At 33.8% G+C, this 18322-nt stretch overlaps 1 protein-coding gene across 1 annotated transcript in view; it reads left to right on the forward strand.

Moving 5' to 3' along the window:
* GRIK2 (glutamate ionotropic receptor kainate type subunit 2) overlaps window positions 1–18322 on the forward strand; it is a gene marked incomplete at both ends in the record, with an annotated part of 381844 nt that overhangs the window by 240146 nt on the left and 123376 nt on the right. The window contains one exon of the mRNA XM_080340953.1: window positions 1912–2135. Coding sequence (XP_080197079.1) covers window positions 1912–2135 — 224 coding nt within the window. The remainder of the gene's footprint in view (window positions 1–1911; window positions 2136–18322) is intronic.

Raw genomic sequence — 18322 nt, forward strand, 5'->3', positions numbered from 1 at the left:
GTTTACAAGGGATTCTTAATTTACAGCTTACCAAGCCTTGTACTGTATAACTTCATACTCTGAACTTCTCTCTTTCATTTGTGCACATATACATACACACACTCATACACATAGAGACACATGCATGGTAATCTTTCAATAGCTATTGACAGAGATTAAAAAGCAGATGCTGTAGATTTCTTGTCACTATGATTTCTGTTAAATTTTGAATAAAAAATACTACAGACCATTTACAAACCTCCTATGAATCATTTCCATAATAACTAAAATTAAATTTGTAAATTGACAAAATGCATTCTACTCTACGATTTAATTTAAAATGCTGCAGTTAAGTAACAGTTATCTACAAATTTCATAGTGATTTATGTTTATACATTTCTCAAGGCCGGATGTCAAGAAGATGGGACTAGACTCCTTTCAGTGGTGCCGAACAATAGGATGAGGGGCAACAGGCATGGACTGAAGCATAGGAGGTTCCATCTGAATATGAATATTATTTTGAGGGTGCCAGAGCACTGGAACAGGCTGCCCAGAGAGGTTGTGGAGTCTCCTTCTCTGGAGAAATTAAAAACCCACCTGGATGCATTCCTATGCAACCTACTCTAGGCGTACCTGCTTTAGCAGGTGGGTTGGACTAGGTGATCTCCAGACATCCCTTCCAGCCCTAACCATTCTGTGATTCTGTTAAAATGGAAAAGAAATTTAAACCTCCCCACAGCATAGCTGAAGTTCCTTGGGAAATCTCCAGACAACTCACCACTCCAGCTACAAGCCTGTTGTCTGTGGAAAGATCTTAAGTGTTAGTCTGTTCAGGAGACAATTTTCAATTTCTGACTGCTGTTCAGTTACAGAAATTTCCCTCTGGGAACTGGCACACAACAATGGCAAAATGGTGTGACCTCTTTGATTTAGTTGGCTACCCAGCATCCAGATGAAGGTGACATACAAATGGCTAGACCAGTTTGGAGTCTGGATCCTTCTAGCTGAGTGCCTGCTCTCTGTTGATGGAAACTTTGGGAGGGACAGAGGGAAAGAAAAAGCCTACAGTGAAATGTTCCTTGAAATATTCTCCCAACTGACAACAATCTCTGCCTCAGGGACATATTTGAGACATTTTATAAACATTAAGAACAGCCCTTGATGGGCCTTTCTGTCATGAAGGCACCTAATAGCTATTCTAACCCCTATAGACTTTTGGTAGATGGAATATCTCATAGTGATGAGTTCCACCATTTATGTATGCCTTAAGTGAAGAATTATATCACTTAGTTCATTTTGATAATTGGCTTTGATGTCATTTGGTTCTTGTATTATGAGGTGCAGTGAACAATCATCCACTATCTCTCTTCTGTGAATTCTGTGAACTAGCAAGGACAGTTGTACTTTGTTAGAACTTAATCCCTGCGGCAACCTTTCAGGTGTAGCACTTCCCATTTTAAAATATTCATTTCATACCAATATTTTTATACTAAGATAAGCAAAATTGCTTCCTGGCCCTTTCCCTACACTTGTACAAGCATATTCACGTCTGCTTCACAAATTTATTAGCTTCTAAAGCACATAGTGAAGGAGTGACAAAGAGAAGACATAGGCACATCTACATTTAAAAAGAAATGCAAAAGATGTGATAACAGATGTTCAAGTTTTCTGCAAGACGCAATATTTTTATTTGCTTCTATTCCTGTAGTAGTGCTTTTAGTTTTCTCTAAATGTTGTTATGTCAGTTTAGAAAAAAGGAAGTAGAATATATCTCTTTCCTTATGGGGAGAAGAAAGTTTTACATTTCAAATAACCTAGTAGAAGGATAAACCTCCTCCATGTAAAGTTTGTGTTTTGCCTCATCTGATTGTCTGCTTCTACCTGTTTCTTCTGACTTTTGGCCTGTTTCTCTTTTTGTATTTCTGTTAACAGAAAGCTGACCTTGCAGTTGCACCATTGGCGATTACCTATGTTCGAGAGAAGGTCATCGACTTTTCCAAGCCCTTTATGACTCTTGGAATAAGTATTTTGTACCGCAAGCCCAATGGTACAAACCCGGGCGTCTTCTCCTTCCTGAATCCTCTCTCCCCTGATATCTGGATGTATATTCTGCTGGCTTACTTGGGTGTCAGTTGTGTGCTCTTTGTCATAGCCAGGTAACATGTCAACTTTTGTGATTTTTTTGGCAATTGTTATCATCTTTTTCTTACTAATAATTGTCAAAAGTCACAAAAATTTTCTTACTTTCATACTCTTATATTTTAACTTCATGATGTACAGAAGAATAATCAATGAGGGTTCTCACTATTAATTTTCTCCACTGCCATACTTAGTTTCCAGTTTGTTATGTCACTAAGTCCTGAGTATGCTACCTAGCTTTCTCCATTTATTTACAAATTTAGAGATCCTAGAAAGTTTGAGAAATGTCTCCCCAGTTGTGCTGTTCAGAAAGACAGGGGCTGACATATTTTACTTTGTTAGCCTGATTTCATCTACTACTATTGTACTTAACTTCAAATAGAGTACTTAGCTGCCCATGTTAATCCTAGATGTCCAAATTGGGCCTCTACTTGTTAAAAAATAAGTTATTTTATGTCGATTAGTATTTTAGATGTAGGATAAAAATATTTAGCTTTTAATTTTGTGCTAGGTAAAATCCCTGAGTTATATCACATAATTTAAGGTCCCAAACTTGAATATATTTGGAAGCATGTTTAGTTGAGCTTTCAGATTTAAATAACTCAATACAAAAATGGTTAAATTTTAAATTGATTTGACATTAGGGCTCATTTTTCAATCTGTTTTCTTCAACATAGGCAAGCAGGAAAACATCTTTTGTTAAAAATTCCCATTATCTTTTCCTTGTAAGGTAATTAGGACTGGCTCCAGATGCTCACAGAAATCTAGACTTACATGTTGCAACTTTGACTTTTGCTGTGACAGCAAAAAAACTTCAGAACACTGAATCAATAATTGCTAGGGGTCTAAATTTAATCTCTTTTGGAGATTCTTCCTCGTAGTCATATTAAAATATTTTTTAAATCAAATACATGTAGACTATATGGCTCTTATCCTTTTAATAATATATTATTTTTGTCTGTAGCAATGATTTTTAGAAGCATATGTTTGACTTGATAACGCAATCTCACTTCAGCCCCAAGATTTTTATTATTTCATTCTTTGGTACACAGTAGAATCTTCATATTTTTATTTTCCTGTTGTTCTGTAGCTGATATAAACATTCTCCATCTTTCTTTTATAATATCAGCTTCATTTTGGAGAAGTTGTATCCTTCCTCTACTAAGAGGAGATGTAATATTTTTAGAAACTGGTTTAAAAGTAATTTGGCAAGATCACCTGGACATAAAGTACATGAAGTACTTGAGTAATATAGATAACATTGAAACATATTCTGTAATTAATAACTTCACTTGTGTGTCTTCTAGAAAAGTCTGCTTTAAAGAGCCAGACTTATGTTCAAAGTTTCTTGAGTAGATTTTAGTGGGCTACAAAACCAGAGAGTAAACTCATTTCTGAAATGTTCCTGTGATACAAGTACTTTTGGAAGCACATTTGAGCATAAATCACAAACGTTATTTTGTGAAACACTCAGAGTGAAATATTTATGTGTATGTCCAAAAGTTTTAATCCTATTGTTATCACAGGAGGACATTTTCAGCATGATGCACAGTTCTTTTGACAGACAGTTCCCAGTAATTTTAGTAGGAGTTGTACAGCTGAGTTATTACTTATGTTTGAAAATGTTGTATCATATTTTGTAGGAAAGATATGTTTTCTGAAAGCCTTTTTATTTTTCACTTGACTATTCAGTCACTTGGTCTCACTAGCAGAACTGGAAAGAATGTTTATTTTTAAACAGAAGTGTTACATGGTAGATCAGTATTACTAAACTTTTTTTCACTTATCTGTTTTAGTGACAGGCATAAAAAATTCCTTATTATATTCTTTGTAAAGAAATATGAAATGTATTTTATACTGAGCAAAGCAGTTTGTTCTTTTGTATATTTATATAAAATACCTTTTTTACTCCTAAATTTATATCAGCCTTCAGATCTAGAGATTTTCAATACCTCTTAATTTGTACAATCAAGTTTTGATAACACATTTATAAATAAAAGATCTAGGATTAGATAAGACAATCAACAGATTTTATTCATTATGCCTGCTTAGTAGTATGCGATAGCATTTTCTAACACTGTAGTTCATATAGGCAAACAGGTCTAAGTTAAAAATGTAATGTCGTGTTGAAAAATAATGAGAGAAAAGAACACTATTAAAAAGTAGAAGAGTCTTTTGTGAATATAATTCACAAAATGTATCTGTCATGGAAAGGGAGATACTGCTAACTGAAGTGTGGTAGTGAAGAGGACTTTGCAGCATAGTTCTATGTATTTTCAGTACAGATTATAAGTTAGATATTGAACAACTGTTGATGTATTTTTCAGTCCTGGTGTCATGAAACTGTTGGACTCTGTGCCACTACATTAATTAGTTCCACCTTAAGTGTCGTATTAAAAAAAAAAAACTGTATTACAACAATATTTCCATAATGAATGTTCAACTACCAGTTTTTCATAATAATTACTATGTGTTTCATAATAAGGTGTATCTATGTTTGGAGCAGTATTTATTTTGTCTTTTATAATATGATGTTTTGTAATTACAGCTCATCAGATTATTCAGTGTAGAATAGTTATTTTTAGATTTTAGCCTCCCATTTTTGTGTCAAATGTTTTGTGATTTTATTGTTTTACCATGTCTTCCAAATAGTGTTGGAATGTAAGATCTTGGTATATTGAGAATGAAAAGTACTCTATTGTTGTGGTACTTGGATTTCTTCCATTAACTAGTCGTATGGTCCTATTTAGGGAAGATGAAGAAATTCGTAGAAGGTTCAAGTATCTTTGAGAGAGAATTGCTGAAAGGACTTTCATAGGCTAACACATCAGGCTTAAATGGGGGAAAAATGGAATATAAATTTTTATAAGTCTGTTCTTTGATAGAGCATTGGATTTTCCTTCCAAACAGATAGCTAGATATAAAAAGCTGGAATCTTTGAATATTCAGTAAGTCAAAAAGCTAGGAAAGACATCTATTTTTTAGCTGCAGGGCTTCTCTATGTTATTTTGCTCTTGTAGTCCTCCTGAAAATGATGAGTCATCCATTCATGTGGGGGTTACAGATTTTGCACAGTGTTTTATTTAATCGTCATTCTTTGTGCAGAATTATAGTAGACTGTGATTACTTCATTTGTATGAAAACCTCTTAAACTTTTTTGTTGTGGTTGTTGAATTTAAGTACTTATGGTGGTTAGTGTCTGAAAGTTACTTTCTTTGTGGTACAGGCTGATGGCTGACAAGTAAACCCACTCCACTTGACAGCCTATTATTTTTCTGTGAACTGAGAAAGTCATATAGCATTTTTTTTCTCTTGTGGCAACAGTAATAGATCTGTTTCTGATGCTAGCTAACAGTGTCTTTGTGCCACTGCTAGTAGTCTTGTGTCATCGCACATCTTGTTGCATTCCAATAGCTTCCTTTTTTGCTTCTGCCTTTACTTGTATTTGTTGTTTGTTTGTGTTTGTTTTTTTTTTTTCTTTTTTTTTTTTCTTTTTTTTTTCCTTTAGTTTGGTAAAGTATGGCAACTCCTTTTTGGAGTTCTGTTAAGTACAGTACATTTTCTGATCTGTATAATGAAAAATCTGAACTAGTGGAATTTCTTCTTATTTCTGTCTCTTGGTGTAAACCATTGTTTCATTCCTAAGAAACATGCTGATTTCTTACAGTGTTGTATAACAACTTCATAGACACATGTTGTCCCCTTTTTTCCATTTGTCTGTGTATATGAAACAGCTGTTTCCTATTTTTGGTCTCTGCAAAACCTCTTGGGTTGATAACTGGAAATACTTCCCATCCTACATAGGCAATATGAAGAAAATCAGATTAATACTTTTAAAAATCCTAAGTATGTTTGATTTACATAGGTGTTCAGGTTAACAACTTTCAAAATTAACCTTCACCTGGCTTCCCACATGATTGTATTATAATTTTTGGGGTCTTTTATATATGATTTTAAGCGTCCATGTCTTCATGAATCTTTTCTGGAAACACAGATAGGAGGTTAAACTTTGTCCAATCATTTTCTACTTAATTTACAAGATTTCAAGTTATTCCTTGCACATTGAAGTCATTCTTTGTGTACTAAGGTCTATTTGCTGCAAATATGTCTGTTTGTCATAAAGCAGTTCACTTTTAAGTGATCTATCTTCATAAGTGAAAGAGATACATCTGCCTTAGCATGATGCTTCACTTTTATGGATCAGCTGTGAAGCAGATAACCTACCCTGGACAAAATGATCCACTAATGAGTTCTTATGCTTCTTATACTGAGCTGTCTGGAGTATCAGTTTATATCGTTAAATATACATTAAACTATGCTCACTGCCCTAATTGTTAATATTCTGTCGTGAGTTCTCATCTTAAGGGACTTGATTCACCTTTACTTGTACCACATTCTATATGTTAGGACTTCTTGCTTTTTCCTTCTTTCAGCAGAATGATGCTATCCTACTTTTAAGTCAAGCCTTTGTGCTTGTTTCAGCTGCCAAAACATTTTGTATTAACTATTTTTCTGTTTCCTTGTAAGCAGTGATAGAAGCACAATAAACATTGCCTTATCACCAAATTATGTTTTTCACTTACCAGCTGGAATAAAACAAAATAAAAGAAGACTAGAGTTTTGAAAAAGACTCCACCTGTTTATCTTGATATTTTCTCTTTGAAGAAGCTTAGGAATAGCCTGCTGCTTCAGACTTGAACAGACACCTGAGTGTTATCTCTCTCTGGAGGGCATACATATCCTTTCACATCTCATCAGTCTTAATTTTTATTTCATATTTCTTGATCATCTGATTTCTGTCCTTGAGCTTGTGTGATTGGTTTTCAAACCACTCATTGAAAACTATCTTAATGGAAAGGAGTTAATGGCAGAATGAGAGGGAGTTACTTTTCCAGTTGCTATGGAGCTCTGGTTACTAAATTACTATGTTGATATTTATTCAAGAAGGAAGTTAGCATATTTGCCCTTTATTCTTAACAAGCATTCTTCCTACGAGAATTTTATCTCCTGAAGTATCCCTAGAGAACCACAGCATATGTTAGGAGGTGTTTTCAGCAGTGGATTCATCATTCAATAGGGAAATCCAGATGGCAACCCTGAAATCTGCTTCTCTTACTATCTTACATTTTTAAGATAGATTTGCGTCAGTTGTAATGCAAGTGGGGATATTTGTGACTTGACTATAAAATACCATGTAAATAGACAAGGATAAAAGCATGCCAAAATTAGAACACTTTCCAAAACCATTCCATAACAATTATTTCAAAGTCAGAGATTTTTATTTCTGTTAAACCAAGTTGCAGCTTATGACCCTTAATTGATCACTTCCTAAAGTTTCTCTGAAGTCTGCTTCTTTTCATATAGTTTTTCCAGTTGAAAAGCAAATCTATATTAATGTTAGAGATCATCTTTCTCATGAGCAGAGGGCAACTCTGCCAGCCTCTGGAACACTGAGTTTTTTTGTCAAGTGAATCAGACAGGTTGCATGACAAGAAATTTTCTTTCTCTTCAGTGGATTTTCTAGCTTTTTGTTAATGGAAATGTTTGTGTAACTATACCAAGACATCCTAGTATTATGTGAGAATGTTCTAAAAACCTTGCTTTCTGAGATATATTTCTACTCCTTTACAACAGACCTGGAAAATTTTAATTTTAGATTTCTATCAGTTAAATAGAATTTCAATAACTGAGGTTAATATAAAAAGGTACCTCAATTATATCTTAATGTTTTTGCACTCAGGAGCAAATAATAAAGCACATGTTTTTCACTTAGTCTATCCTGCGATATGTTATAGCAATGAAATTGTACAGTCATCTTGCCTGGACTTCAGTCACTGGAAATGTTGTAAGAAAGATTTGCACATGATGTTTCAAATACAGATATTTCTGAGTATCATTTTTCACAAAATGGGGACGACAGTATAAATAGATTAAACAGGTTAAGAGTTTACTGTGCTGTGTGCCATTAATAGTACCATAAATCTGCATAGCCTATAATAGTATTTAATTTTCTGTGGTAAGCACACAGATCTTATGTTCCATCTTTTTTCTATATAAAAAATGTGAAAGATGATGGAATTATAATGCTTTGTTATGGTCATCTAAGTTGTGTGATCATTTTGAGAGGTTATGACAGAGATTGTAATCAGTGCTCTAAAGTCTAAATGTTGTGGATGAGGATATGTACTTAAAAGAAAGAGATTTGTAGCAACGAGTCAAGCAGCAATCTCTCACTTTGCATCTTGACACTTATAAAGATGCTTTTATCTCTTTGACCTCCTCCACAAGACATCTATCAGGGTTCAGTGTCAATGTATAATATCTGTAATATATAAACAAACAACTCAGTGCAACTCCTCAACCTAACCCCTCAGGATTCTTTTGAGTCACTTCTAAATTCTTTCAGTCTTCTTCAGCTATTCAAGGAGAGACAACAGTATTAAGAGATTTCCCAAGTCTACATACAAGCACAGCATCTACATAGTAGCCTCTATTAGAATAGTGTCAGAGGTTACAGTAAGAGAAAAATTCTTATATTTTACTCTTTTTAACATAAATAACTTCCTTATATTTTAGGTGGAAAAATCAGTACTCTAAAGCCTTGCTATATTGATAGTAGGTCAGTCTGACATCCCAGATATTACTTATCATGTATCAAATGTAACAAGAAACTACTGCCAGCAAAAACAACTGAGGATGGCTGAAGAATTCATAACTCACCTGTCCTAGCAGTCCAACAGAAGATATAATAATCCTACATTGGCTAAATCTTAATATGCACTTTGAAGAAGAAAAATATGTTCACTTCAAGACACCTGACAAATTCTGCATTCTTATGGCAGGAAAGAGATTGGCATTGGTGGTTTATTTGGTGGGTTTTTTTCTTTTTTTCTTTTTTTTTTTTTTTGTTGTTTTGTTTTGTTTTGTTTTTGGTTTGGTTTGGTTTTTTTGTTTGTTTGTTTTGGTTTGGTGTGGTGTTTTTTTGTTTGTTTGTTTGTTTGTTTGTTTCTTTTTTTGATGTGTGTGTGTGTAGGTCTGTCTTGTCTTTTACAGAGTTAAGATGTGTGTGAAGCCTTCTATGAAAACAAAGCAGTAGGTCTGGTAACCTGTGCCATAAGGAAAAAACTTAGTTATATGCATTTGTTTGTAGCACTTGCTTCATCCATATGTTTTATGCTAATTCTTGTAGATCAACTAAATCAGAAAATGGCTTTTTAAAATTTTGTTTGTTTGTGTACAGTCTAGTAGTACCCCTATGCTGTGTAAAATAGAAGATGGCCTAAAAGCTCTCTTTCCATCCTTTCTGTTATTTTTTTTTCTCTTTATTCTAAAAGCCATCACAAGATTTTCAATTCAACACTAATTATCCAAGAACCTAGATACTTTGAATGTCTGAACTGAATCATAACTCTGTTCATCCTTAAAGAATTTGGTGTCTTTTACTACCAGCAATTCAATCTCTTTATTCCCATTTGCTTAAGCACCCATGTCCAAAGACAAATTATATTTTAGATAGGTATAGATAGATCAATATCTCCAAGTAGGTGGACAGCTTATTCTTTCTGTACTCATTCTGACTTCACTTATTAAGCCTTGTTACAGATAGGTGTAGAGATAGAGTCTCAGGTGTATTTATGGAAAGTTCTATCAAAACTCATGTTGAGCTATGTTTCATACGATGCTTTCTTTTGTTTACATTTACAGGGTACTCTGAACGTTTCACTGCCCAAATATATCAGGATCCTTTTGAATCTTAACAGTACCTTGTATCTTTGAATCCAAAGGCTGTTTGCTGAAGCTCTTAGAGAGGATTTAGCTGGATAAACAATCTTCACTGTTAATCAAAATCATTATTTCAAACTGCCTTCCACAGTTTAATATTTGTATTTGCACCCTCTTCATCTCTAGAACAATCTGGGTGACGCTGGACGATATTATGCCATGTGTATTGCCATTTATTTTCACACACATGAAATCCTAGCTCACATATTTATATTAGAGTTTACAGGCCAAGTTTCTGTTATATTTTTTTTTCACACTATATGACCATGTTCCAAGTATTATAAACATACATACTATGTAATTTGCTTTTGAAATTTTCTCAGTAGTCAAAACAGTGCCACTTCTCATATGAAATCTCCATTTGTATTTATCTAATTGGGTTTAACTACAAGCAAGGTAGATCTCATCTACATCCTTCCATGTCTTCAAATGCCTTGAGCAAACATCTTCTAGAGGTGAATCAGTATCCAAAGGCTGTTTTGTCAAGAGTTCCATAACATCATACAAAATAATATTTCATATCTACCATGTACAGTGATTTCTTAGTCTCTATGTACTGTGTTCCTATGCATTAGCAAGTAATCCCAAAGCCCTTTCTGAGAAAGATAAAAAGCAGTTTGAGGAACAATTTTATTTAGTTTTGAAAGATCTTCACACTGTGGTAACATATGCAGTGGTTAATTCTTATTTTTAACAGCCATTGCTAATTACCAACACAAATAGTACATGAGAAGAATATTGAACTGCTTGTATGAAGTAGTCTGCCTGAAAAAAAAGTTGAGAGTCTCCAGGAAAAGTGCTGAACACTCTTTTCTGATATTGGTTCATTTCATTCAGTTTTGTCAAAACTTTTTTTGTCACCAATATGTGATGCAAGTCTAAACTTGGCACTTTGTATATTTATTTAGCAAATCATAGTATGGAATAATGTTAAAAGTGTCTAAAGAGAAGGGTTCCTCTACAGATAAATCTGAGTATTTTCAAGCAAAAATGATGCTGTCAGAAAAAAAAAACAAACAACAGTATATCTTATGTTTTTAGAGGTAGGAGGTAGGATGCCTATTTGCTTTATTTTGGGGTTTTTATGTGTTTTACTCTGACATGCATGGTATTAGTGAGGAGAATGAAATTGTAACTTTCACCATGATGCACAGCAGTAGTTATGTCATGAGATTCACAAAACTATGTGGTCTTCCAAACTAAAGAACAAGACACAATAATCTAGTGGAATGGGAATAGAGTCAGTAACAATCCAAGATGATACCACAATGCTGTCAAAAGATTTTGTTAGTAATTGGATACAAATGGTAATTTGAAAGTGTACAAGTTAACTGATTGACTCCTTTTACATTAGCATCAATCATTGAATTTACAGATTGCCTGGTATATCAGAAGATGAATTCAATCAACAGCTGAGCTGTTTCTTTCTTTTTTTTCTTTTTTTTTTTTTTTCCAAAATTGAAACAGCTGATGTAGGAGCTTGATTGTTGAAATCATTTCATACATACATCCTGCTTGGAACACCTTGACTTAAGAGTGATGGGTTACCTCAAGAAAAATGTGGGTGCTATATTGGTAGAATGGAAAATGAAACATTAGAAGTTGTGATTTCTATTTACTCTGCTTCTGGAGGGCCCAGAAACATATAATAATACTGAGCAAAAATGGTTGTAAGGATTGAAAAACAATTTTAATGCTAAATGAGTCAAACATATGAAAATGAGCATTATTTGTTTGCTAAATATGTGGACCCATATGCAATGAATGGCTTTATATCATCCAAATGAAGAGGGAGACATAAACCATTGGAAGCAAAGCCAATACAATATGATGGTTATTAACCTTGTTGAAAAACCTAGCTTCAGATGTTCCAAGGAAGAGCAGTTTCTGTAGGGTAGTATTTCAGAGTTCTCCTTTGAATTCTTTAGATTCAGAATTACTTGAAGGGTAGGAAAACCTGGATAATGAAAGGATTTTATTAATTTTACTCTTTTATTCTCTAAAAGATGTTGTATTGTGTAATATTTATAATACAGATACAATCTTAGACTACTTTTAGATATTTATAACTGAATAGTCAAATGTCCAGTTATTTGCAGTGGTATAAAATATCTGTTAGAATATAATTTTTAAAAAAGTATCAGTTTCTGACTTCAGAACTGGAAATAACTTAATTTCTGCAAATTTAGCTAAAAGCAGATTTCCTAAATTCGTCTGACTCTCAATCATCATTATCCATTGTATTCTGAAAATGTGTAAATAAAGCTAAATTGGAGGAAAATCAAAACAGAGTAATAAAACCCAAATCCAAAATAAACTTACCAGAACCTTACTTCTTGGAAAGACAAAGCATTTATTTCTTGTGAAAAATATATTAGACTCAGGTGATGGTTAACCATTATACCACAAAAACAGAAGCATATCTTTAAAAGAAATAAGAAACTAAATAGTGAATATTTCTTGGCTTTAAGTGTTATCCAATATCTGGAGAAAAGTAACACTGTTCCCCACAAGTTCCTCTATGCAGACGTGTAAGAATTATCTCCTACTTATCCTTCTGTTTTAGCTCTTAGCCAGAAGTTTTCCTGGCTTATGTAAGCCTCCTATCTCTAACTCATTAGAGAGTAGAAATCATTTAAGTACCAACAGGGCTTGACCAGAAATCAGTCTGAAAAAAGAAGTATGGTAATTGGTTTTGATGCTGAAACTAAAGCAGTGTTGTGTCCTCCAAACACTTCTGTTTCGTCTATGGAAAACACACTGTGTTCATTCTGATGATGGTGAAATTGCTTTAGTGTAAAGTTAATTATGCATTTTCAGGCTTAAGAACTAAGGTCACAGCCTTTTTCTTTTTATTACAATATTATGAGAAATTCTGTTTTAGAAACAAAGGTATAATTTTTACAGGGAAAGAATTATATGATATCAAAAACATTCAGCATCGTAGTTAAAAATCCACATCAGCTAAGAGATATATTTTATTAGAAGATTATAAATCTTCAAAATATCAAAATTTTCATCATTTATCATTCTTATAGCATGTCAGAGAGGAGTTTACATAGCATTATTTTTTATTAAATAGGCCTATTCTGGCAATTCAGTTTCATAGTGTTTTGTTTTGTTGTGTGGCCATTATGTGTTTGTGGCACCTGCACTTGACAATTAGGACTTACCTAAAGACTTTATGGCAGATAGGCTCTTGCTGTGAGAACCATGAATGCAATGTCACTTCATCTTGATGGGGTCATTCATGTAATTTCATGAGGCTAAAGACAGCAAACCACCCAGAGCTACTGTCTCTTTCAATTTCAGTTTCCTTCCTCAACTATGTGGAGAAGGAATGCTGCATGGAAAACTTTTCACGGCATAAACAGTGAGGTGGTAGATAACAGAAGGAGGTTATACAGTTCCTTTCCATTCTCATGGATCTTTAAATAAGTTTGTGTCCTTTCCCATGAGAAATAGCTTTAGATTTACACAGAATAGGATACCTATTTGCTTTTAACTTATTTGTGTTGAAGTAGAGATACAGTATTTCTGTACCAGAGCACCATCACCAGTGGTATAAGACAGTTTCCACCTAACAGGTACTATGGTAATTATTAATATTTCATGTTCTGGAGCAATTTTCTTGGTAGATATTTTGGAGTGAAAAGTAGAAAGGTTCAGAGAAGTGTGGCTGTAAGAATATCTCCACTTAGAAAATTCTCTGGTTTTGTGGCTGACACAATGTAACTAATGAGCCATGTCCAGAAGAAAAATGGAAGCAGTTGGCAGAATCTCGTACATTGCACTGCTTTACTGTACTCACAGAGCATTGTAAAGTTAATGTCAAGTTGGAAAAATATCTGAAAAAGGGTTCTAATTAGTAATGTTTATCCTCCGCAACTTTTCTCTTTTACTTTCTCTCTCTTCCCTCCCCTTCTTCTAAATGGGCATGTTAGAGGAGAGTGAGTAGTTAAACATGTCAAAATACTGGTCAGCATGCCCTTCATTTACTGAAATGAAAGGAATTTTCACCTTGCTTCAAATGTACCTGTAATTAGATAAAGTCGCTAGATAGATGAATAACAGAGCTCCTCATATCTTTCTGTTCTGCTGCTGTTAGAAGCTCAGTTCTGCCTTCAGCTTAAAAGTTGATGAGGATTGTTAATACTTGTAATGCCTTCCTCATCATTTTGGCTTTCATACTGTATAGTCATTTGTACCTGTGCAAAAGCAAATGTCAAAACCAAGATGATGATGTTGTGTTGCACCTCTATGGATGAATGTAAATGACTCCACAGGTAAAAACAATAGATGTTTCTGAATGGTAAGGAAAGATTAATTGAGGTTTCTTGTAACACAGGACAGCTTTCAGAGAGCATCTCTGAGCAGAGTCATGTTGTCTTGTTACATAACAAATACCAAATACTTTCTTTAAAGAGTTCACAGTTCAAAAGGCATAGTTAACTAGTTTAAATAGTTAAATAGGATGAAAGTTTCAATGAAGTGTGAAGAATATGAAGTGAAAATTACCAGATTTCTAAAGTAGTCAGGTTCAGCCATTGTAGCTACCTAGGCAGGACTACATTTCAGTTTACTGTCTACATTATAAAAGCAAGCGAATTTTGGAAAATAGGTATTGACTTTGGCCTTGAGATTTTTCTTACATGAAGTCTGGATAAGATTCAAATGGCACTGGTGGAATAACTGCACAGGTTTGTCTTTGTTTTGGGAAAGAACAGTGGATATGAAGGACAAATAAAGAAGAAAATCTTGACAATTACATTTCAGATTAATTTGTGTGGAAAGGAACGTATTTGTAAGTATTGAAACTTGTTGGAAAGCTATGCAGGTACATGGGACAGGAGGATGCACTATCTGACTTTACAGAAAGATACAGTTTACCTGGAGGTCCTGTATCACATATACCAGATCCCTAAATATTTCTTGAATATGTTGGGAAATCTGAAAATTTGGAGACATTGGTGTTTAGGCAGATGAATCTCTCCAATGTTGTTTAAGTCACAAACATTTGGTCAGAGGGAACATAATAGATTAGATTCAGGTAGGCCATGTTGTGATAGAAGCAGTACATTTGAGTCAAATGACAGGATGAAGTCAAGTTCGTGGTCCTGTCACATAAAAGATAGTGTAATTGTCTTTCCTCAGGAAAGAAAATAAAATAAAACAACAACAAAACCACACCAAACCAAACAAACAAATAAAAAAAAGAGAGAGTGAAAGCAGTATCCATAGTCTATTTCTGTAGAAAATAATGAGTTACTGCATATGTTCAGAAGCAGTTTGCCTCTAGTCCTTGTGTTGTTGAAATACTGCTTCTAGAATCACAATTTATTGGAAACATAGACTGGAAGAAATCCTGAGCTGAGGGAAGACCCAATATACTCGGTACCCTGACAAGGTTTTATCAAACTGGTTAGGTGAAGGTGTGAATTCCAGCTCATTGGTAGTGCTATGGAGGTGATGCATAGGTGGCAAGCATGTGAGGATGTGAACTCCTGGTTGTCAGTGCTATTAATGAAAGAAGCACTGCTATCTCATTAGTATCCAGCTGATGATTCTATATGTAGTTCATACCCAGACTTCAGTTTTTTCTTTGAAAGTGGGAGAAAGAGTTCTAGATTATGGAAGGAAAAACAGAAAAAAAGCTTCAAGTATTTATCCACCATGAAGATGTGGAGCTGCAATTCAGCAGAGTCCCTGAGCTCACATAGACCATGAGGTACTTAAGTAGACCCTTGCAGTTCAATCGAGGTTACTTGCAAACTTAAAATGAGTCATCTGTTTGAATTCCTTTAACCATGGTCTTTCCTGAAGAAAGGCTGTGTTTTCCATTAGCAGGAACTGCAATATTTCTACAATTTTTGATACAACTGAGAATTGTAATGGAATAATCAGAAAGAGTGAAGCATTTGGTAATCAAATGTAAACTTGAATATGACAATAAATAATTGTCCTGTCGTTCCTGTAGAATTAAATGTCGAAGTTATCACTGATTTTGACAGTAGCACAGTGTATCCCAAAGACTATGTATATACTTTTCAAGGGCTATTGTCCAGGGCTTGCTTTCAGGTCCAGACCACAAGTGACTTGGTGTGGTCTGTTTCATATGACTAAATACTCCATCATTTCAATTATCCCTGAACATATTACCGGTTTACCAGAACTTCCTCTCTCTCTGAACCACATCTGTGCGTTATCTGAGAGTAGCATAGGCCAAAACTGTGCACAGGATTGTACTAACTAGGAAGGTGTATGGATGATTGCATGCCATTGCTGAAACCTGAGTCCTTCCCTTCACTTCCTGATACAGATGTAACCACAGAAGCTCACAGAATTACTTAGAATCCTATTTATAGTAAACTTTTGACAAGACTTTAATAAAGTACTTTAAATACATTTTTTTTTTTTTGGTAATATAAACAGATTCATAAGCAAATAATTTATGACTACTTAAAAAAGAACCTGCTTAGTTTTTGGGTGAATTTTGGTCAACCTATATTAAAGTCCCAAATCTGAAAACTATTCTGTTCCTTCAGAGGGTCAGTATAAGTCACAGACCAGAAAAAGGCAAACTTATGTGCCTTATAAATCCAACTGTGGATTTTATTTTGAGTTAGTATAGCTATTTATTTACTTACTTCGCTCAGAGCCAAGACCTCAGTTCATCAAGCTTTGCCAAGCTGTCTTAAATTTTAAGCATGTGATTACTCTGTTTAAATTGATAAGAATAGTAACAATTCCAAAGTAAAAATATATTTAAAAAACTTGTTGAATTACACAGAGATTCTCACACAGTCTTGTATTTACTCAGAAAAAAATTACTTGGCTAAGAATTCCATTTGACATCTCTGTGGATTTAGAGGATATCTTTAACAGTACAAAATATAATGATTTGATTTTTATTTTGAAAGCAAAGCAAAACACAGCAATTCTCCAGGTTTTAATTTGTGATGAAAAAACTTTTCTTCTTATTATTGGAGTGCCATGTAAGTGCAAAAAATATTCTCTATAAATAAATTCTCTAATACATGATCCCGTATTAACACAATTATATTTTGTAAGAATTACTGTTTTTAAGGATGTTCTAGTTTTACAATTTTAAATACTTAAAGAAACATTATGAAGCTCTTGTAAATATTTTAATGATTTATTCTGTATGTAAAAGTCATATCCAATTATATTCTAGTAGGTAGTGACTCTAGTGCATAAATGTAACTGCTCCTACATTTATACAGTCCTAAAATTACATTCGGCTCTTTGAAGGCGACTATGAGGCTGATGAGTTTGACACCCCTGCTTTAGTGTAATCATTTTTTATTCCTGTCATTGTGATGAGTGACATTTAATGTGTAGTGAAGGACAACAATGAATTATTATGCACTCTAAACTAGATAAGTCCTCTGTTGTGGTGTTCAGTGTTAAACTAATCTGCTCTCAAGAAGGCTGTTGCAGTATTGAATAAAAATGCCAGATTTCTTGTACAACCTTAGAATGTCCTCACCCCATCCATTTTTAAGAAGTCCATTTATTTTTACATGCTAAAATATGATTTCACAATCATGTGCTTTAAGGAGGACCTCTGCAGTACTCTACTTCTTCCTTTAAACTTTTTTCAAACTCTTGAATGTATTGAGGAATTGAAAAAAGTGCTTCATTTATAAGAGGGAGCATGTACCCTTCTTTTTTAATACTGTGCTATATTTTTTTAAAGAGAAATACTGGTTAAGTTATTACTTTATGTTACCAATGTAGAATGGAGTATGACTGGTTTATATTATTAATTTACTGTCTTACCTATAGATACAGAATAACAGTTATAAAAATTTGTTTGGGCCAAGATAGTACGATCTTCAAGTCTGACCCAGAGATCAAGTGATATGGCATGACCTGTGTTTCATATGCTCCAGCATCCTAGTTATATATATATATATATATATATATATATATATATATATATATATATATATATATATATATATAATGACAGATATATATAAAATGCATAGTGCATATGAGTCCCTTATTATTGCGAACAAGCCAGTAATTCAGCTCTAAAACTTTAACAGCAACAAACAGTATGAGCAACTTTGCAAGTGCCAATACAGTGTCACACAATCTTGTATTGAACTACGTCAAACACTTCCTGACCGCTTTTCCTTATAACACTTACTTGCAGATATAGACAAATACAGGATATGATATCATATTCTTTAAGAATGAAAAGTAATGTTACAGATACAGTGGTTGGTATGTGTTTTTATTAAAAAAAATAATTTCATGGTAAATAAATGCAATGCCTGTGCAGCTCCTCTCTTCTACATAGGATGCTGGAATTCCTTCAGGTTGGAAGGTGGACTAAATGCAATATTTGAAGATGTGTGAGCTTGATAAGCATTGGGTAAACTAGTTTCTG

This window comes from Nesoenas mayeri (genome assembly GCF_963082525.1).
Source record: "Nesoenas mayeri genome assembly, chromosome: 3".
Lineage (NCBI taxonomy): Eukaryota > Metazoa > Chordata > Aves > Columbiformes > Columbidae > Nesoenas > Nesoenas mayeri.